The 22,457-nt window shown below is 44.3% G+C and overlaps 1 protein-coding gene across 2 annotated transcripts in view; it reads right to left on the bottom strand.

The window, feature by feature from the left end:
* Positions 1–22,457, bottom strand: part of sema5a (sema domain, seven thrombospondin repeats (type 1 and type 1-like), transmembrane domain (TM) and short cytoplasmic domain, (semaphorin) 5A) — a 159,242-nt gene that overhangs the window by 36,404 nt on the left and 100,381 nt on the right. For both annotated transcript variants that reach the window (XM_080417173.1, XM_080417172.1), the window contains 5 exons: positions 21,895–22,102; positions 18,657–18,774; positions 14,475–14,656; positions 13,852–13,995; positions 7,614–7,761 (listed from right to left, as the gene is read on the bottom strand). In XM_080417173.1, coding sequence (XP_080273299.1) covers positions 7,614–7,761; positions 13,852–13,995; positions 14,475–14,656; positions 18,657–18,774; positions 21,895–22,102 — 800 coding nt within the window. The remainder of the gene's footprint in view (positions 1–7,613; positions 7,762–13,851; positions 13,996–14,474; positions 14,657–18,656; positions 18,775–21,894; positions 22,103–22,457) is intronic.

The raw sequence follows: 22,457 nt of genomic DNA, 5'->3' as shown, positions 1-22,457 counted from the left end.
AGAGAACGAGGTGTTCCAACCTCGTAAAAGCAGCCACGGTCAAGATATCAAGAACATTTTTCTCTCTATGCCAAATGAAAGATGAAGACTTACTTTCATTATTTCCTTTTTGCTGCTACTTCAGAATGCCACGGTCTGCCAAGGTGATTGAGGGCAGAATGTACCGGCACTTCTTATGGTATACTGTACTAAGCAGATGGGATAGGACGACACCGCATGGCTTATGAAAGGGAAACCAATTGTTATAGAAAATTGTTATAACTATGAAACTTGTGCGTTTCTCTTATGTTCCATCAGCCTGCATGGCAGGCATTTAATGAATACATATTAAATTAAAATGTATTAACGATCCTATTCACCAGTGTACAAAGCCGAGCTCCCAGAGCTCTAATGAATAATGACTTGCACCTCCTTTGTTTAAGACGAGACAAAAGAAAGAAAAAAGGAAGGAAAGAAAACAGTTTTTCCAGCTTTGTTTTCCCACCAGGTTCCCCTTTTGTTCTATGAATGGGTGACTGAGCACGTCTGTATTTTATTCAGCAAAATCTTTTCTCTAGTGGGGATAAAAGGAGAGTGTTGCACCTTCAACTCCCCAGAGCGCTTTCTCCAAATCTAGCCTATGAATTTGGACTGCAAAAGAACATGAAAAGAGACAAGCACAAGTGTAGAAAGAGCTGGAAGGGCACTGCACAGTGCATGATGATCCAGGACTCATGAAACCACATGCATGTGGCCTTCGCCTCAGCAAACACCCATTCCCCCCAGGGGACTTAAGGCCTCTTCCATGCCAATACTGCAGAGCTTCTAGGCAATAATACATGGATCAACTATGCTAGGCAAGTTTTGAGGCTTCTGCAAGGAGCTGTCTCAGCAACACTGTTTTAATTGTACAGGAGTTATTAAAGGAGACAACCCATTGCCCTTTGAATGCATTCTTTACTGACATATTGACAGTTCGAAAGCTGAGGCGGAGACCAGCACACATACTGTAAGCGTGGCTCTTTTGCCTAGCGCCGTAACCTTTAACGACAACGGTGACATGAATTGTATTACTGAGAGTTGACAACCTAGACTCCTGAACACCTTTGTACTGTACACCTCTCACCATGGAAAAGGCCACTGAATAGCTACCTACAGTCAACGTGGGAATTTATAGAGAAATCTCTTGCCAGGGTGTCTGTAACATTCAGTACCAAGCAGCTGTTTGCCCACTGCGGCTAATGACTATCTGGCAAAGTCCTGGAGGGGAACGCAGGTGGCTACAGCAATATGAATCCTGAGGTAAACAATATTGAATGTATGAATAAACCTGCCTGATCTCCAGAGATTACCGTAACATTGCACGGAACGAGTGCACTTCATTCCGTGGATAGCCGCCTCGGAACTCCCGAATTGCGTGCATATGGTACGGCGCTGCCTTGTGACAAAACCATTTCGGAGGCGCGCAGTCACAGGCGAATTGTCACCCCGTGAAGGACCACCGAGGGAGCTAAGGCGACCGAGTTGCCGTCCTGAACGGTGGGACATTCGCCTGTGCCTACTCAGCGCCGTTTGAGTTATGTACCGATAGGCACAGAATCGTAAATTTTATTGTGGGGACTGCTCTGCTTCCGGGTTTTTCCGTGTTGCGACTGGTTACGCCCACCGTGGGACTCGCCGTACATATGCACGCAATTTGGGAGTTCCGAGGCGACTATCCACGGAATGAAGTGCACTCGTTCCGTGCAATGTTACGGTAATCTCTGGAGATCGGGTTGGAATAAACGCACATAAAGTACGGACACACACATATTCAAGCACATGCAACAAACTCACATTTGCTGTAATTAAACACCAACACACCAGTGGTGGAAAAAGTACTCTGATTAATACTTAAGTAATAGTAGCAATACCACAATGTAGAAGTACTTGCATCAAAATATACTTATAGTACCAAAGTAAAAAAAATATCAAAAACACGTTGCGATGCCGATATCTAGAATAATGTATACAAAAAAATAGGGCTTAATTGGTTAATGTTTGTATTGATTATTTAAATCTGCAAAGTAACTAGTAACTAAAGTTTTGAAATGATTGTAGTGGAGTAAAAATACAATATTTGGTTCTGAGATGTAGAGGAGTACTGTATAAGTACAGTATAATGTAAATGCACTTACTTAGTTACTTTCCACCACTGTAAACACAACACGCACTCATGATCGCTTTCAAATGCATACATTGTCGCAGTTAGTGAGGCAGGTGGACACTATACAGAGCTTGAGGCAGAGTTACTCACTTAAGTCCTTTTACTTGGAGTTCAGCATGCAACAAGGAACAGGTACAGTACTGTACTGTACATATAAGAGGCTGGCACTAGTTCCTATAGATAGACATTCAGACACACTGAAACATATACAATCTGACAAACACTGAAGGGACAGACAGGTATACCCTGGGGAATAATAACAGTACAAAGCACAGCTGGAGTGGGCATGGACCAGAATTAGAGAGACAGAAAGAGAGAGAGAGAGAGAGAGAGAGAGAGAGAGAGAGAGAGAGAGAGAGAGAGAGAGAGAGAGAGAGAGAGAGAGAGAGAGAGAGAGAGAGAGAGAGAGAGAGGGAGAGAGAGAGAGTGACAGAGAGAGTGACAGAGACACAGACACACACAGGGAGACAGAAGGAGAGAGAGACACAGAGAAAGAGACTGAAAGAGACAAATCATGACACAGACCTGGACACAAACACTCACATAAAAACAGAGACACACACACACACGCGAGCACACATAACATGCAATGTCTTTTGCACACACACAGTGTTCATCATTCAGGTCTCTGCAGGGTGTCCAGTCTAATAAAGTAGCTTTGATGATGGGAGCAGTAGTGTGTTATGTTGTGTGTGTGCGTGTGTGCGTGTGCGTGTGCGTGTGTGCGTGTGCGTGTGCGAATGTGTGTGTGTGTGTGTGTGTGTGTGTGTGTGTGTGTGTGTGTGTGTGTGTGTGTGTGAATGTGTGTGCGAATGTGTGTGTGTGTGTGTGTGTGTGTGTGTGTGTGTGTGTGTGTGTGTGTGTGTGTGTGTGTGTGTGTGTGTGTGTGTGTGTGTGTGTGTGTGTGTTCGATTTAATTAAACATGCCGCGGCCTCTGTGTGTGGGGGGGGGCAGAGACAGATGGCACATAAAACCAAACTCCATCACATTGTTCCATTTTTAGGGGGGAGTCTTTACTTCAAAATTTTAAAACACACAAAACAAAATATCCTGTTCTGATCATTGCAAAAGCCTCGTGAAAACAATTTGTTATTAAACGCAGTGCAACAGCACATGTCTCGCTTCCCTGCGGAGGACCGTGATAGAAAAAAAGAAAACGAATTGGAGCGATACATCTCGGCAGCTTAAAATGCGTTCAGGCGCTTGTTAATCAAAGCTGCTGTGCCATAATGCACCTTATTACAGCCCTAAATGAAAGGAAACACATACCCCTTTGATCAGAGTAAACAGGCAGCAATAATGGCAATTAAAGCAAGTCATCCAAATGAAGTCTTCACTGACAAAAAAAATTAAATAAATTAAACAAAATGAAGGTGTCGGTGTGCAGTCTGCATGTGTAATTACAACCGCTGACGGCAGAGACAGAGGCAATTAAGTCCAACTCAAGGCAAGGAGCCAGTGAGATGGTTGTGAAAAGATTGTTGAGATTGGGTGTGTCTGTGATGGAGGGAGTTTTACATACCTACTCTCACTGCATGTGAGGAGGAGACAGTGACAGGACTGTACAGAGACAGGCAGAGAAGGACACCAGTGGTGGACAAAGTACTCAACTCCAGTACTTGAGTCAAAGTATAGACACTCTAGCCTGGTAAACCATCCCGGTGGCGGAATTCACATTGTGTGTTCACATGCGTCTTCTGCAGTCTGCTGAATGAAAATGAAATGTGAATTCCTCGACCGGGATGGTTTACCAGGCTATAGATACTCCTGGTCAAACGTGAAAAGTTGCTCTGTCAAATTTGTACTTGAGTTAAAGTACTGGTGTATTTGCTTTTTTATATAGTATACAAAGTATGTGCTTATAAAATACTTAACTACTCAAAAGTACAAATTAGAAAGTACATTTTCTTTGTAATATCAATGCATTGCTGTATTGAAATACAGCAATTCATTGATAAGAATATTATAGTCTTTGAAATGTAGTGGAGTGAAAGCCATGACTCAAGTAAAGTACATATACTCAAAACACGCACAGTACTCAAGTAAATGTACTTCGTTACTGTCCACCACTAGAGGACACAGAGGGAGAGAGAACGAACCCTGTTCAACCCTCTATAATTTGTCAGTTCCTTGTCTGTAATCAAAGCTAGTCACCCCCCCCCCCCCCCCGCCAAGATGACAAAAAAACAAATAGTCCCTAACGTCTCCTTCTCACTGAGGCCCACACATGCACCACAGCCAAACTGGGAAAACTCCAAGCCCCCCACTGCTGACAGATGGACAGACTGGCTTTCCCTCTTGGAGAAGGGAATATGGATATTCCCTTCACGCTCAACACTGGGGGGTTCCAGTCCAGACACACGGAATGGAGTCTCAGAATTGGGTTCCAGAAAGCATGCCCTGAATTCTCTGCATGTTTCAGTGTGGATAATGGCGACAGCATGGTGACAGAACCGAGACAGCTGCTTGCAGGTGTGTGTGTGTGTGTGTGTGTGTGTGTGTGTGTGTGTGTGTGTGTGTGTGCGTGTGCGTGTATGCGTGCACATGTCCGTGTGCACGCGTGCGCACGTGCACGCACATAATGTTTGGATGTGTGAACAGAAAGTTTTAGGGTGGAGGATCAAATGATACGGTGCTACTGTTTAACTACTGCTGTGTGGGTGGCCCAGTCTTTTTTAACTGGTGTTTTGCAGCCACAAACGTATCATTGGATCATTATCACCTGTTATACAGTATATACTACTGTATACATAATACTCTGGGTTGCCTGGCTTTTGTGTGGGGTGTTTTGCAATGCTGCCAGTGCTTTATTTAAGATTACTATGGCTCATTACACCGTCTGTGGGCCGAGCTCTTTCATCTGAATGTGATTTGGGTTGCTAAAAGCTATGTCAGCATGCTTTTGTTTGCAGCCTATGTAATCCCTTTGGTGGAGGATGTACTGTACTCATATTTTTAATTTATTTAAGAAAAAGCAGCAATGGCACAATATAAAAATACTCTGCTACAAGTAAAAGGCCTGCTTTCAAAATCAAGCTTGAGTAAAAATTGCCATCAAAAGGTTTTGTCTAAAGTAAAAACAAATCTTTTGAAAATAGCAGATCTACGCAAGCTTGCAACACGTCGCATTTACCTCTGAGATGTACTGTAATGGAGGAGTGTAACGTTTTGAAAAATGGACACACTCAATCAAGTGAAGTAAAAGGATCTCAAATTTGTATTTAACTACAGCACTGTAAGATCCCACATCAACACAGTCTTGCATAATACCACACCCAAGCACTCACACACACACAAACTGTACAGTACATACATATACTGTAGGTCATACATACCGCTTCGAATGTCACGTCTAAAAACGGTGGACACCACCCAAACAATTTTTAGCGGTGCTCCGAAAGGACCCTGGCCCATATTCTAATCTAAGTAGGGAGTCCACGGCAATGTGCATTCCTTTATTTTTATTTATAACAGAGCTGTTCGGAATAGCAGCAGCATAGCATGCACCATCACGTCCTTCTGTCAGTAATCAGGGCGTCTTCATTCCCATCGCATTGAAACGACACGGCCTTGCATCATCCTTGCTTATGCATGAAACATTTAGGCAGGAAATAAACCCATTTATACAGTACAGTACATGGAGTGATTGTGTGTGCGTGTGCGACTGTTTGTGAGTGCGTGTGTGACGTGTGTGTGCGTGTGTGTGCGTGTGTGTGCGCGCGTGCGCGTGTGTGTGTGTGTGTGTGGGGGGGGTGGGGGGAAATAAATACTCTATGGTAATAAAGACTCACAAGTCAGTCTCTAAACACGTCACTCAGTAGAGACTGAGGACAATCTCCCAGCTTTTGCTGGGAGATTGTCTGTGTGGAGACAATGTCTGAGTGGAAACAATTAGACACTGAACACCTCTTGCCAGGATGTCTGTAACATTCAGAACCAAGCAGATGTTTGCCCACTGCGGCTAATGAATATCTGGCAAAAGTCCTGGAGGGGTACGCAGGTGGCTACAGCAATATGAATCCTGACAGGTAAACGCTGTTGTATGAACGCACATATTCACGCTGTTGTATGAACGCACATATTCAGAGACACATGCACAAAAACCCACAAGTAATTAGACACACTTATGATTGGTTTCAAATGCACACACTGTCACAGTTAGCGAGGCAGGTGCTCTCTAGTACAGAGAACAAGGCAGAGTTACAGATTTAAGTCCAGCATGCGACAAGGAACAGCTACAGTTACAGTACAGATAACAGGCTGGCACGAACAGTGTTGGGGGTAACGTGTTACAAATAACACTGTTACTGTAATCAGATTGAGTAACGGAGTAACCTAACGCGTTCGTTTTACAGTTAGAGTACTCGGTTACTTAAGTTACTTTTTCCAAAACAATGGCTTTACTTAGTTAAATTTAAGACCTATATTTCTGTTGCCACAAAGGAAAAGGAAAATCATTTGCGCTGTTTCCTGTTAAATTAATGAATGAGCTCGTCTCTGTCAACGGACAGTTGCACGGATGTTACACAAAAATCAGTGACCGATGCCTTGTCAACTGCCAGCAGTCTGTGTGTTGATTGCATAATCATTCTATTCAATAGGTCACCACATTTGGTGTGACAGTGTCACACGGCTGACAATATTACTGGTTTGGTTTTGTATTACAGTACATTAATTTGTCGCACCTGCGACATTCAGAGAAGACAGAGAGGTTGTCATTTAGTAAGGTCTTGGAAGTATTCAATTTTTTTTTAATTTGTTGATGAAAGGAGAAGTAACATCAATGAATATTAGCCTTGCAGCCAGTATACATTGGTGAAGCCCAGCTAGGCTCCTCAACACTGGTGGCCAATCCGGTAGGCTGCACTCTTGATTTTATGTTTACCAAACGTACGTAATGAGCTTTAAAGGGTAGGCTATGTCATTCCTCGCAGAGTAATCTAACGAGTTACCTTTGTCGGAAGGTAATCCTGTAATGTAACTGAATACTTTTTAATGGCAGTAATCCTGTAACGTCACGAGTTACTTTTAACAGTAAAGTTACCCTACACTGGGCAACTAGGAACAAAGGCAGCAACGAGATAGAGAGTTAAAACAAAAACAAAAAAGTGGTGGTCCTTCATATTGGAGTGGTTTCCAGAGCAGTAGTAGTAGCAACTACCTTGCATTTCTACATTCCAAGACCTATCGTTAGTCATAGATATCCGATCGTCTGGATTTTGGGTAAATATATTGAGCAGATTTTTGAGGGCTGGATGTCCCCATTTCATCATCATCATCATCATCATCGTTATCACCATCACCATCACCATCATCATCATCATTATGGACCACTCATAATTGCCCTCCACTCAAGACATTTTTGCATATTTTAATTTAATAAAAGCAAGAGGGTAAATATTATGGGACAGACAGACAGACACATACCTGTCCACAGCCAGGACACTCGTTGCCGTTCTCACAGGTTCTGCGTCGTGACTGGATGCCACCTCCACACGGTACCGTGCAGCGTTCCCATGCCGACCAGGCTGACCAATAGATGTGGGGCGGACAGGGCAGGTGCTCATTACAGTACCTGGGAAGGACAAGGGCCACAGGAGATGAGCGCAGTGTGTGTGTGTGTGAGTGTGTGTGTGTGTGTGTGTGTGTGTGTGTGTGTGTGTGTGTGTGTGTGTGTGTGTGTGTGTGTGTGTGTGTGTGTGTGTGTGTGTGTGTGTGTGTGTGTGCGTGTGTGTGTGTGTGCCTGCGCGTGCGTGCCCACGCGAATGTAGGTCTATTGTGCCTGTGTGTTTATACAAGTTGAACTGAATACTAGGGTGTGAGGACGTGAACACTAGTACATGTCGACAATAAGTGACGGCTTCATTTGCCTGTACGTCACCGAAAGCTAAAATTATACACGAGGGGCACTGAATGCCTCATTGTCCTGGTATTGAACAGACAGCTGCACACCACAAGACTGGGGTATAAGAAGGTGTGGAACAAAGCGACTCCACTTCATTCATTTATTTACTCATCTATTTTATGCTCCCTTTCAACGGCAGAGAAAATGGCACGTCCCGAAGCGCAAATCATCGATTGAATCTTGCCAACAGCAAAACACCACGCCATATGTCTGCACGGGGTGCAAATGGCCAAAGTAAATGAGGTCTAAACACGCATGAAACGCACATCTATGTACACTTCATCATCTCGCGATCTTAATGAGCGTCCATACAGTATGTATTTTGCGCAATTTATTGGCACGGTCCATGAAAAAGCCATACCGACACATGTATCATCTCTAATTGCAACATTTACGAGACATTTACTGCACTGTCTCCAGTGCTTAATTACTCAAGCCCTCATTATAGGATAACGGAATGCTATAGCTGGTCTTATTAGAGCCATAGAGTTTACTTTATAACTTTAGCACATGCTATAAAAAAGTCTTTACTGCTTTCTTTGTTTCATTTTGGTGCATCGTTGCTCTTTGATGAGAACACACGTCATGTTTGTGATGGAAACGGATCTTTCGTATCCCACCTCTAGAGATGTGGTGGGGGTTTATATCGTACCACACAGTAAAAGCCTAGCACTGAGTAACACTGAGGATTTTGCTGTGTACACCAGTGTTGATTTCGTCGACTAAAACTATGACGTCATTTTTTTTTCACTGACGAAAACTAAATAAAAACTAAGCTGAGATGACTAAAACTAAGACTAAATCTAGTGACAATTTCGTCAACAAATAAAAACTAGACTAAAATGTAAGTTGTGGAGAAGAGATCAAGTAGAACTACAGTAAGACAAGTCATTTTACGTTTAGTTGTGCCATCCGGTCTGCTGAAAATAGCAGATCTACAAGCTCACAACGCGTCGCAGCGCGACACGTTGTGAGCTTGTAGATCGTCTGTTTTCAGCATGCAACCAAGTGTAAAATCTGCCATTACGACGCCATCAAGGCCCGCCAAAATACCTTTTATTCGACTAAATCAACTGCAGATTTTGTCAACTAAAACTAGATTATTTCAGATGACTATAATATGACTAAAAATGGAAATGTATTCAAAAGACTATGACTAAAACAAAATCTAAATTTGCTGTCAAAATCAACACTGGTGTACACCCAAACAATCTGGGACTTATTATAGCAAATCAGATACTGAATGTGTCTGTACTCTGGACATTGAAGCCACAGCACAGTATAGAGTTATCCAGAAAAGAGGAGAGGGGGATAAACTAAATGAAGGAATGATAAGAATGAAGAGTAACGGAATAACTTTTCACTAAAGTGTCAGCTGTTTTTGGCAAGGGACACGATGATGTATATCGTTGCTGTTGGGCGTAAACCTCGTTTTCAAATGAATGCCCTATTTCGTCACACTACAGTGTCACACAAAAGCAGCAAAAATAGCCGATCTACAAGCTCACAACGCGTTGCGGCACACTGGGAGCTTGTAGAGCTGCTATATTTTGCAATTTCTTTTAGTTTTTTAAGTGAAAGTGAAAATGTTTGGGTCTGTCTGTTGGGTTTATAAATATTGAACCAAAGCGACAATATTAGGTTTTACTCATAGAGAAACACTCTCTCTCTCTCTGTCTCTATGGATCCATGTTATGCCGCAAAAAGTGAAAACCTATACCGATCAATATTCAGGGAAAATATAGAGTTCTGAACTCTCTGTCATAGGAACTCATTATCTCAGCCAGGCAGATGGCTTTGCCCCAGTATGGATTGGCCTTTGTGTTTAGTGAAACATTTCCTTTATTTCCTCAGAAAACACTGGGCAGGCCCTCAGAATAAAGTGGCGCTAATTACTGCTATAGGCTGAGTAAGCAGAGAGTTGTATGTCAGTGTTCTTCAGGGAATACCAACAGAAGGTCTTTAAATGCAAGCACTTACCAGACAGATTTCAGCCAACAGCGTCGCCTCTTACGGCCCATTTCAGAGCATTTGTTCTGCTTTAAAAATCAACGGCACCTACCGCAAGTAGTCAGTGCCAAAGTTAGGGAAAGACTAGGGGCTAGGATACGTGGAGACAGAAGGCTGCGAGAGGAGGTAGACTTTTTGGCCATGGAACATCTTGAGTGTACGTGCGTGTGTGTACGTGCGTGTGTGTGTGCGTGTGTGCATGTGTGCGTGTGTGTGTGTGTGTGCCACCACATGCACTTTCAGAGGCCAACAAGTCATAGTTGTAACCATGGCCATCTGGCATCAGTGCTTGATGCACAAAAGTGTCACAACAAAGCTTTACTACAGGAGCTAAAGAACACTGAACGTAGCCCCGTGGCACAGCAAAATAAAATAAAAAAAAACACTTTCAAGACATTAAAGGACAACACACACACTTTGTTAAAGTGCCACTGTCTTTCATCCCATGGGGATTACAGCTTGTACCTACTGTAGGCTTCATCCATTCCATGCATGATGAACTGGCACACTGCCATTTTAGCAAAGTTAGCACGTTGCACGTTTCCTTTAATGTTTCGCCAGGGCTTATTTTTTTGGTGTGTTCACAACAGATGGGCTGGAGCTTTTTGAACACCTTTAATGTGCAGGTTTGAAATCCACCGACATTCCCCCATTTATCAGAGCTTTGACCTTATGTACACACACACACACACACACACACACACACACACACACACACACACTCACTCTCACACACACACACACACACACACACACACACACATGCACACACACACACACACACACACCCACACACACATGCACGCATGCACGCCCAACATCCACACAAACTCTCTCCCCTCAGGCTGACACAGCATAATTCATCCGGTAACACATTTTCTCTCTTTCCCACACACACACACACACACACACGCGCGCGCGTGCGTGCGCACATGCACAAACGTGAGGGGAAATTGTCTTGTGCCGTAAATATATTTATGCTATAAAGGGAAGAGACTACAGTATAGTCCTGTCTCCACTGGACCAGCACAGAAACGACTGTTTTCCTGGTATCCTGGACCAAACAGCTGTCAGTGAATGATCACCAACATTCAGGGAGACAGTGATGCCCAGATGTGTTTTTTGGAATGTACTGTATCAGCACATTCATTCTTATTGATTTACACCAGTGGAGAAAAGGTGCATTGAAGATCAATTTCCGCTTGATGTATATATATTGGGCAACAAAGTAGCAAATTCATATCAGATCAGATCTCTCTTTTCTGCCTTCATTGATAGCGTACAGTGGAGATGAACAGGAAACAGGGAGAGAGAGATGGGGAGAGACACGCAGCAAGGATCGCCGGGATCGGGACTCGAACCCGCGCTCTGGGCCTGTCTGTGATGTCTTGACATATCAGCTTAATATTTACATGCTCAATAGTCATTTTTTTAAACTGCATATAAAAGCATGACAGAGACGCAGCGGTAAAGTACGCTACACGCTGGGAGCCCCATTTGGAACGTGGTCAATATCATATTAATGATGGCCTTACTGTATACAGAGACAGAGAATGGCAGGAGCCTGGATTCACGACATTGTTACATGATAAGAGGTATACAATATGAACACATCTCAGCAACAGAATAGGCACGCTAAAAACAATGCATCTCTTTTTCTCTCAGTTTCTCCCTCTCTCTCTCTCCTCACCGCTCGCCTTTCTTTGGTGACACGTGACAGCGTCAACGTTTTAATACTTATTAATAGGATTAATGAAGAATGTGCCGTTTGAGCACAAAAACTATTTAGGTTTATTGTATAATTTGTACTTAAATTGTTGAACGTGAGTGTTGTGCATCGCATGGATTTTGCAATTAGTGTGTGTTCATTGTGAACTCTCCTAGGAGCATCTTAATCCCATTGGTGTGCTGTGTGAATAATTTGCTTTCTGCACTAAGACTAGCTTTTCGCAAATTGCATGTGGTGTGTGATTGCGCCAGACCACACCTCATTTTAGGACCAACACACCCACCGGCACTAAATAGGCGCATGATCATTTGATAATTAGACAACAGGGGGGGGTCAAAGCGTATGAAGGACACCTGTGCACATTCGGAAGACAGTGTGCTGCCGCTAGCGCTGCATTACGTTCTCTAACACTCTAGACTGCCCCAACGCTCCTGATTTCGTGTATAGAGGGGCGGGTGTAAAGAGCCGGCGAGAGATTGCGGCTGATCCCATAGGTTCACAGATCTGTCCGTCAACCCCCGCCCCGTTAACACAACATTACGAGCGACGCCCACTGCACTCTGGTTGGTTGGGAAGTGAAACACTTCCTCATACCGAGTACACCGACGCGCTGGGCCAGGCTTTTATTTTTTAGCAACACTAAACAATAAAAGCCTGGAGATCGAGGCTACTAACACTCTAACACACTTTCTGAAAATCTGCATACACCACCTGCAGAGTATGTGGAGCGCTACGCACCCTCTCGTGTCAGATTCCCTTTTCAAAAATAGTGCTCTTTGCGTAAAAACCCTGGGCTGGTTACTTTGTCTGGTTGTTTTTCAAAGAATGTGTTTGCAGTGTTCACCTCTCCTCTCGTGCAGTGCATCTCAGAGCCAGACAGACCTTCACTGTCAGAGAGACAATAACAATAAAAAAAAATAAAAAAAAAGAACTGAGGCAAAGCGAGAGAGAAATTGATTGAGAGCCTCAGAAGTGGATGAAAGAGAAAGTCGGTCCTCTATTTACCTATCCTTGATGCTGTTGAGAAGGAGAAGGTTTTTATTTGTCACTACTCATACAGGTACAAGAAGCCAAATGGAACTTTGTGAGGTCCACATACCTAGTGTTTTCCTGTTCCTGCTGTGTTCCAGTTGCCATGGTCACACCGTGATAACTGTATTCTTTCTTTCTTTCTTCCTTCCTTCCTCCCTCCCTTTCTCCCGTACAACAACAAAGCATGTTTTTTGCTGGCTCCTCCTCCATTAACTGCGAGAGGTGTATAAATAACACCAGCGTGGCGTCGCGGTAACACTGACATCCCACAAGACACAGGAGGAATGCACGGCTTCATTAAGACGTGCCAGTCTTTGTTGAAATAAATGGCCTTGATCGTGAACCACTTAACAGCTTGCCGCAGTTTCACTACGGTTTTCAGACGTCACTGTCCTTGTTCAGATTCACAGGAGTGCTATAAGTATAAAAGGAACGGTGTAAAAGACTTCCCAGCTTGACCTTCCCTTCACCTGCGTTTACTTCATTCACTAGGCTACTGTACTTCTCTTTTCACACCTCCCTTGCATCATTTCACTGGCGGACCTTGGAGGCTGCATTAGAAACCTCACAATAATGTATACAAGTGATTATTCTAGGTGTGTGTGTGTGTGTGTGTGTGTGTGTGTGTGTGTGTGTGTGTGTGTGTGTGTGTGTGTGTGTGTGTGTGTGTGTGTGTGTGTGTGTGTGTGCGTGAAAGCCAGATAATTACCTCGAGTTCAGACTCAACTCATTCCTTAATTGGGCGTCGCAAAGTTGGACTGAAGCGATTATAAAAACTAAGCGAACCAAACAAACAAAAGATGAAGATGTCACACTTCCTGACTGCAAGTTGCAAATTATAGTGTGAAGTGGCATTTTTATTTGGTGGTGTCACTCTCACACAAACTGAATCATCCTGTGCATTATAATGTGTACTTTGTGTGTGCGCGCACGTGTGTGTGTGTGTGTGTGTGTGTGTGTGTGTGTGTATAATGTGTACTGTATCATACCTCTCCTCGCGGTTCTGGCCCACGCACACTCGTCCGCCGTGGCGGGGGGTGGGGTTGCTGCACGAGCGCTGTCGGACCTGGAAGCCGATGCCACAGCTGGTACTGCAGGGCGACCAGGACGTCCAGGGAGTCCACGCTCCATTCCTACACACATACACACACACACAGTGGTGGTAAAAGTACTCACATTTCTTACTTAAATAAAAGTATTAATACTGCAATGTAGAAATACTCTGTTACAAGTAAAAGTCCAGTCTTCAAAAATTTCAAATTTCAAATTTCAAAAAAGTACAAAAGTATTGGCATCAAAATATACTTAAAGTACCAGAAGTACTCATTATGCAGAATGCTGTCCCATTTCACAAGTTTTTAAAATGTACCTTTGAAAATAGCAGATCTAAAAGTTCACAACGGTCATATGCATTAGGCCACGGACCCACATACTCTCAGGTTTGGTTCCATTTGTACACTTTCACTCGAGTTACACACCTATTATTGGTTCCTAACTATCAATCATTTTGCTGGGGGGATTTTGCTGTAGTATGGAGTGGACACATGCAGAGACATAATACTGACAGATGAACAAACCAACAGCAGATCAAATGAAAATCTCCACTGGTTACCTGGAACAGTTGGCAACCTCTACGCTGATCCCGAGGCACTGCTGGCCACCGCACTGGGGGGTGGGGTGGTCACAGGCTCGCGTCCGACACAGACAGGACCCTGCACTGCCTCCATCGTTGTGGCTGCAGGCCGCCCAGCCGGACCAGGCTCCAAAACCCCCATCCACCGTCACATTACGAACCTGTCAGCAGCAACGACAAAAGAAAAAGAACATATGGTCACACATAAACGTATAGGAAAGAATAGCAGAAAAGAAAAAAACATCTGCAGAGAGTCGCTCAATGTGAAGTGAAAGGGAATAAGCTGTGAGAACGCTTATTATTATGGGGCGATAAATAGAAAGTGATAACCTGGGCACGTGGCCTACATATGAAAAGAGGCACATTTCAGGGTAATTTAAAAGCCAAAGGACACTTTCACAACAGGAGAGGCGAGCGCAAAATCATCATCTCCTTTGGCAGAGGCTGATATAAATTCTGCCCTTCGCTCTTATTGGTAATTGAACCCTGCCGTGCGTCCAAATTAGGATGCTAGACTAAGGCAGACAGCATTTGCATTAAAAGGGCCTCTTTCTAGAAAGCAAGTGACTAGAAAGAGACAGCCAACAGCGCGTCTCGCTTTCCCCGAGCCATTATCTCCACCCCCCCATCCCCCCCCCCCCGCTTCTGCGGTTGAGATAAGGAACTGCGTAATTTCATTTAATGACATGAAGAGAATCGAAAGCAGAGAGGTACAGACACAGTGATATCATGCTACCGTGAGAGATAAATCGATTTTAAAAGTGGCTGATGGTAGCTCTCACACACACACACACACACACACACACACACACACACACACACACACACACACACACACACACACACACACACACACACACACACACACACACACACACACACCATTGTGTAAATAATTTCTTATTTCATGGACAGTGTCGAATTAAAATAGACTTCCTTCACTGTTCACCTCAACAACACCAGTGTTTGCTGTTCAGAGGAACATTTCGTGCCCTTGAAGAGCAGGCCGAGTTCTTTGTAAAGAAAATAAAAAACATTTGGTGAGTAGGAAGTACCTTACCTAAGTCAAAGCCTAGACAGGAAATGTACAGTAGCCAAGGCATGTTCCCATCACACCTTCTCCGAAACCACAGAAAAAACAAACCTTAGACATTCTTGTTTATTTCCTCGCAGAGTCCAGGCTCGGATACCAGATGGCATTTGTGAATAGACTGGTAAGGTAAAGCATATCCCCTTCTGTCTGCCTACACTCTGCAGACTGTTGTATTGCTTATCCTTTGACTGACGTCCAACTCCAGACAAGTGACGTCCAACTCCAGACAAGTAAACAAAAACACTGAAATAGCTGAACAGCATGATGGCTTCTTTTACTTCAAATTGTGTCAAGGTAGCATTCTTCTTTAACCATTTGAACCCTAGTGTACCCATTCTGGGCCTGTCGTACTCGTAATAGGCGAACATTCATCAGAACGCGTCACAATCAGCTAATTTCGGTGAAGAGGGGGAAAAGGAGTGGGATAGACCGCTAGGGGATGCTGTTCAACTAACTATATTGTTTTAAGTGGTTAAAAAGCCATCTAGCCATAACCCGGAAGGACCTATTGTCACAATCCGTGACATGTTCTGTCTCCCTGTTGTATTTTCATGTGTTCCTTGTTTTCCAGTTGCAGTTAGTTTTACTTTACATTTTTGTAGCTTTTATTTTGTAGTATGTTAGTGTCTCCTGGTTTCCTCTGTTGCTATTGTTACCTGTCTTGTCTCACCAGTCCTGTGATTTGCCAGTGTTTCCACCTGTGTCCTCTTAGTCCCCCAGCCTATCCCAGTGTTGATTGTCAGTTGTGTTCACCTGTGTCTAGTTAGTCCTTGTCTATTTATATGCCCTTGTATTTTCATTAACTGTAGGTTCATTCCCTTGTATTTAGATCCCCTAGTTTTCCTAATATAGTTACCCTGTGCCCTCCTTGTGTTCTGTCTGCCCTACCAGTGTTTTGACTTTTGCCTGTACCTGGATTTTGATTGCTGCCTACTCCTCTTGGTTTGGTGAAAATAAATACTTGAATTTGAACTGCGTTGCCTCTGCACTTGGGTCCTACACTGTCTTGACTCGAACCGTGACACCTATAAAGGCTATTTATTTTACTTGCTCATATTTAATCCCATATTTAAGTCAGCCATACCAGCCCTGACGAAAAAGGATGGTCATATTGTATTTTAAAACAAAATGCCAGACAGAGGATGAGAACGATTCCTTCAAAGATCATTGTGTCGTCGTCCCCCCCCCCTTTTTTTTTTTTACATCTTTCAAGAGCAGTTCTGTGGGAAGAATATAAAGTAGAATGCATTAATAATTCTGGTCTGAAGCTAAAAGGATAACACAAAAAAAGTGAGGCTCAGTAAGTACGGTACATGTTCCCTGAGTCCCACTGGAGCCCACACACTCACACCTGGATAACACGTGTGTGTGTGTATCTATTGACTGACGGAACACCACGGAAGCTTCCAACATAGCTTAAGATTCATGCTTTTGGCTCTAAAATTAAACCTAAAGCTTCAGGGGAGGTTGCCGTGTATGACATCTGCTGATCACTCGCTTTCCTATTCTACACTCAGACATTCTGCCATTGGAGAGGACATTTTGTCTTTTACAATGAAGGCACAGTTGCCATTATTTCTGACAAAAAAATACAACAATGTCCATTTGGAACCCTGCCAGTCATGAGCCACAATGTTTAATAATAATAATATGTGTACGTGTGTGCACACGCACATGTGTGGATGATGTATGCTCGGTATGCAGAAGCGCACACATGCATATCAGGAGTTGACTGAAATAATCATGGGGTTGGGTTATAGGAGTCAATTACTTAATTTTATTTTTGGTAGCCTAGGACTTACACAACGGACTAATAGTATGAGGTCTGCAGATGGTGTGCGTGTGCGTGTGTGTGTGCGTGTGCGTGTGCATGCGTGTATGCAAGCATGTAACTAAGCACATAGTATATACAGCATACATAGTATATGCATATGTCTATATATACACACACAAATGCTCCGACATTGCCAGAGTTATTGTCGGAGTTATTGCACTTCGCGACACGTCAATCAGCATGTTCAGGTTACAGTACTCAGCATTGGCCGGGTTAGTGCGTGGGTAAAACAGGCTCTCTCCCTCCCTCACTCCTTCCCTCGTAACCCGGCCAATGCTGGGTACCAAAAGCTGAACACACTGAGCATCAACTCAGAAAAATCGGGTCTCGTTGTCTACGCTTCCGAGCATTCTGATTCAACTGTACATGTGTTTCTGCCACAACCCGAGCCAGCCCACTGCGTCTGCTATTGCTATCCAGTTACGTGGTTGTATCATTCCTACTCTGGCATCCGGTTGTGTAGAAAAAAAGCGGTGGCAAACTTTGTGTCAGGGCTGTGTGGAGGCAGATACCCTGACAGCTTGTCGAAAATAATCTAAATGGAGTTGCATTTAGTGTGCGGTATTCTTTCCTATTTGAATCTGTGCTAACAGATGCCACGAGGTGACTGTAGTGCCAGATTACCCTCTGAACATGAAACCACATAAAAGCATACGACAGCGTTCAACACTGGGTGGAAAATGGACGCCTGTGGAACAATTACCGTTTCATTTAGCCGCGTCAAGCTGAAATAGATAGCTACCTCTCCCTAATACCTCTCCCAAATGTGGGTGGAGAGGAAAAGAAATGGAGGGTCTGTTCGGCTAATGAACATGCAGACAGAGGATGGATGACTAAAGTGCCGCTTGCCGCTCATTCCCAGGGTGCTTTGCACTCCAGTAAAGTACAAGTTGTTCGGTCCCAAGGTGCTTTTCTTTGGGAGAGCTCGTCAGATGTTGTCTGCTTTTAGAGGGGCTGTTGTTTTTAAGTTGTGTGCGTGTGTGTTGGTGTGCGGAGGGAATACAGAGCAGGCTGCAGCTATCGGGCAAGACGACTACAGAGCACTGTGGGGTTTATAGCGAAATGTGGAGAGAAAAAAAAGCAAGTGAGAGTGCTGGGGGAGGCAGAGCAAAGATAATTGTGTTTTTAAAGTTTCTTCTGAAGATAAAGCAAGGGAGTTTGAGAGAGAGAGAGAGAGAGAGAGAGAGAGAGAGAGAGAGAGAGAGAGAGAGAAACGTGGCCGGCCGGTACTCACGGGACACTTGGTGATGCTTTGTTCCCATTGGCTCATTCGGACGCTCTCCTCTAGCGTGGTACACTTCTTGAGCACCAGGTCCCAGCCGCAGTATGGATCCCTGGCTCCTATGCATGCTCTGGGAGAAGAAGGAATGGGTGGGTGGGTGGGGGGGGTGGGGGGTGGAGAACAGCAGGTGAGCATGTGCGAGTTACGTATAGTTTAAAAAGACAACCTAGAGATGTGCATAGTTGAGCCATGTTCGGCAGTAGACAAAAAAAGGTATCATAGAGAGAAAGAGGGAGAGAGTGATATGCTAGAAAACAAGTGAGAGAATTGTGACAATAGAGGAAAGGTGTTTGTGTTTGTGTGCTGCTGTACGAATAAATGTGCATGCATGCGTAACATCAGCAGCCTGAAATGATGTCTCTCTCACACACACACACACACACACACACACACACACACACACACACACACACACACACACACACACACACACACACACACACACACACACACACACACACACACACACACACACACACACACGCACACACACACAATGTGCTGACTGATTATTCAGGTAATCTTCCGCCAAACACCGGGATTATGTTTCTGTGTTTGCATACATTTCTGACTCAAACAAGCCTGTCATGCTGGCAAATAATGCCGTGCCGGGGATAGCTGAGCTGTCCAGGCTCTCTTGCCTCTTCCAAGTCCCTCCGGTGGTTTATGGAGTGCAATAAAAAGGCCTGATGTCTCTCGTTTCATGCAAATATGAGATTGGAGTGACAACACAATGACATATCTCGGAGCCACAGGCATCAACGCAGTGTGAAATGTAACCAAAGGTGTCCTTGCGAGCCATAACAATGAGCCACCACACAAACGTACACGTGCGCTCGTACATGAGAGGGCAACTACGCAACTCATCCATGCACGCAAGTGGGTGGAGAAAAGGCAGAAATGCCATAGCGCTCACACGCGAGGGTGCGAGCATATCTTCATCCTTGGATGCAAAAATGCAACGCATGCACGCGCGCAAACACACACACACACACACACACACACACACACACACACACACACACACACACACACACACACACACACACACACACACACACACACACACACACACACACACACACACACACACACACACACACACACACACTTTACAATCAAAGCACACACAAACACACACAGCAGCTGACGTAGTGTCTAGGGGGTAACAATAGCCAGAGAGTTATGGACTATTTCTGCTCAGACAGGGGTATCATGGGTGACGACAGCAAGGCGAGATGAAAGGGAAAAGGAACAAGCTAATACCTGTCTTTTTAAAGGGCCTGAAGGGAATTACAGCGTCTACATTGCCGGTCACTGAACCGCAGGGTCTCTCTCACACATCCACAGTGAAATACAGAGACAAGCTGTCTAATATTTCAAAATCGTTAAAAGCCCTTAAGGAAATGTGAACAGTGAACTATCCAGCGCTCACTTCAAGTGTCAGTCAGCATCGGTACGGTAGCTGCATGTCCTCGTCTCTCTTTACTTCCGTTTGTTCTTGTCTCTTTATTGGTCATCCGTTTGTTTTGATAAATGTCTGTCTGTCTGTCTGTCTGTCTGTCTGTCTGTCTGTCTGTGCTTCTGTTTATGTCTGCCTGCCTGTGTGTCTACATCTTTCTGCCTGCATCAATCTGCCTTGCACTCTGGAACACAAAATAACAGTTGAAAGGTTTGCGGTTGGCTTGACTTCAAGGAGAGCAACAATGGGTGAAAAACTATCAAATAACAACAAGCGTCTCTTTTACATAAAGGCATTGATCTTACGATCACTCCCAATAACATCTATTTTGCCTGGGACAATAGTTACAGGTGGGATTCTGTTTTAAATGCTAACATGTGATTTCTTTCTTGGCGGAGAACCAAGGGGCAAACCCCCTTCGCTGGAATTGAAGCTCACTTCCAGGTTCTCGTTCAGCCTGCTGTTCCTATTAGTGGCCCAGCAGATGTCACTATTTCACCTTCTCTGGTCGCAATACATTATAAGTCAATGAGGTTTTGGGGCGAACTTGACACTTGATTTTATTACCTTAGTAAACCTTAGTAAACACTTTGTTTCCAATTGCTAGTTTAAAGTATTTTTTAAATCATAATAATATGCGTTTAGTAAATGATGGTCCCATTAATGATAAAGTATAGGTATGTACTGTATCTAGGGTTTCTACTGGTTCTACCGAGTGAAGACCCGCCCTTGCTGCAGTTGCAGCCAATAGCATTCATTTCCGTTAGCATTTCGGACCGAATATAGAAAGATGGCGGATTTAAAATCGCTGAAAAATAGGCTTCATTTACGGTCTGCAGAAACCAATGGCGTCACTTTGTCCATCCGTTTTTACGGTCTATGCTGAGAACCCACCGACACTGCAGCCACAACTGCATTTGTTTTCTTTGGCAAATAAAAATACATTAATAATTATAGGTCAATAGAGTGTCTCTCAGGCAGACAGAAACTCAATTCGAGAACATTGTGTGAGGGAGAGAGGTGCATGTTTGAGTGTGTGAATGAGAGCAATGGAGAGAGAGAGAGAGAGAGAGAGAGAGAGAGAGAGAGAGAGAGAGAGAGAGAGAGAGAGAGAGAGAGAGAGAGAGAGAGAGAGAGAGAGAGAGAGAGAGAGAGAGAGAGAGAGAGCAATAGAGAGAAACAGGCAGACTGTGAGGCAGAGTGGAGCTCTTGGCACTTTGAGTGGCCCAGACAAAAGCAGATTTTAAAGGCTTTTAAATCTCAATGAGGGGCCCCTCGCCGTCACACAGGTCTAACTCTGTCATATAAAGGGCAACTTATGAGCATTAAGCCTAATTTATAGTCCGTGACATGGCGGTGCCACAAAGTAGAACATCTTGTCAAAGACATTATAACATATACTCATTTTCGGGGTCCGTGGCCAAATACATATCAATTTGAGGGTACTTGACATGAAAATGTTTGAGAACCACTGGCTTAGGACGTCCTAGACCACCACTCTTTCACATTGTTCTCCTCTGTGTGTCTGTCTGTGTGTGAGTGTGTGTGTGTGTGTGTGTGTGTGTGTGTGTGTGTGTGTGTGTGTGTGTGTGTGTGTGTGTGTGTGTGTGTGTGTGTGTGTGTGTGTGTGTGTGTGTGTGTGTGTGTGTGTGTGTGTGTGTGTGTGTGTGTGTGTGTGTGTGTGTGTGTGTGTGTGTGCATGTACGTGTCTGTGCACGGCATACTCACTCTCTGGTCTTGTGGTAGCTGCACCTCATTAGCGGGATCTTGATGACCTGGTCCCTGACACCTACGTACAGCTCACTGCGGCTGTGCAGGATCAGCAGGCTCCTGATTGGCTGCCTCTTCCTGAGTGGGAACAGCTCGATCTCCTCCAATAGGCAGCTCCCCGCCGACCGGTTGAGAGGGGACAGCACCTTCCTAATCGTACCGTAGTCTAGAGGAGAGACAAAGACCCCCGGTCACACCGAGAAAGGATGGAAAAAAGAAGGAGAAATATTGAAGGAGAAGTTGAGGAAGAAAGAGAGTTCGAGAGAGACAGCACATCGGAGAAAAAATTGAGAGAGTAGGTAGACAGACGCCAAAAATGGAAGACAGGGAAATGCATACCTCGGATGAGAATGGGTGCGTGCGAGCTGTTCTGAACTCTGTGTGAACCGCAAAAAAATTGCTCCCTAATACTGTGGCTGTGAAATAAGACTGTCAGGAAGACTGGTGGTTCACCAAGCCTACGATATCAACACACACACACACACCCATCGCTGTTAGATTCAACCGCATGGGGCCTGGTG

The sequence above is a fragment of the Gymnoscopelus braueri genome (genome assembly GCF_963280865.1).
Source record: "Gymnoscopelus braueri genome assembly, chromosome: 21".
In the NCBI taxonomy this organism is placed as follows: domain Eukaryota; kingdom Metazoa; phylum Chordata; class Actinopteri; order Myctophiformes; family Myctophidae; genus Gymnoscopelus; species Gymnoscopelus braueri.
The sequence above is the reverse complement of the archived record's forward strand: the minus strand, read 5'-3'. Positions and strand labels throughout refer to the sequence as shown.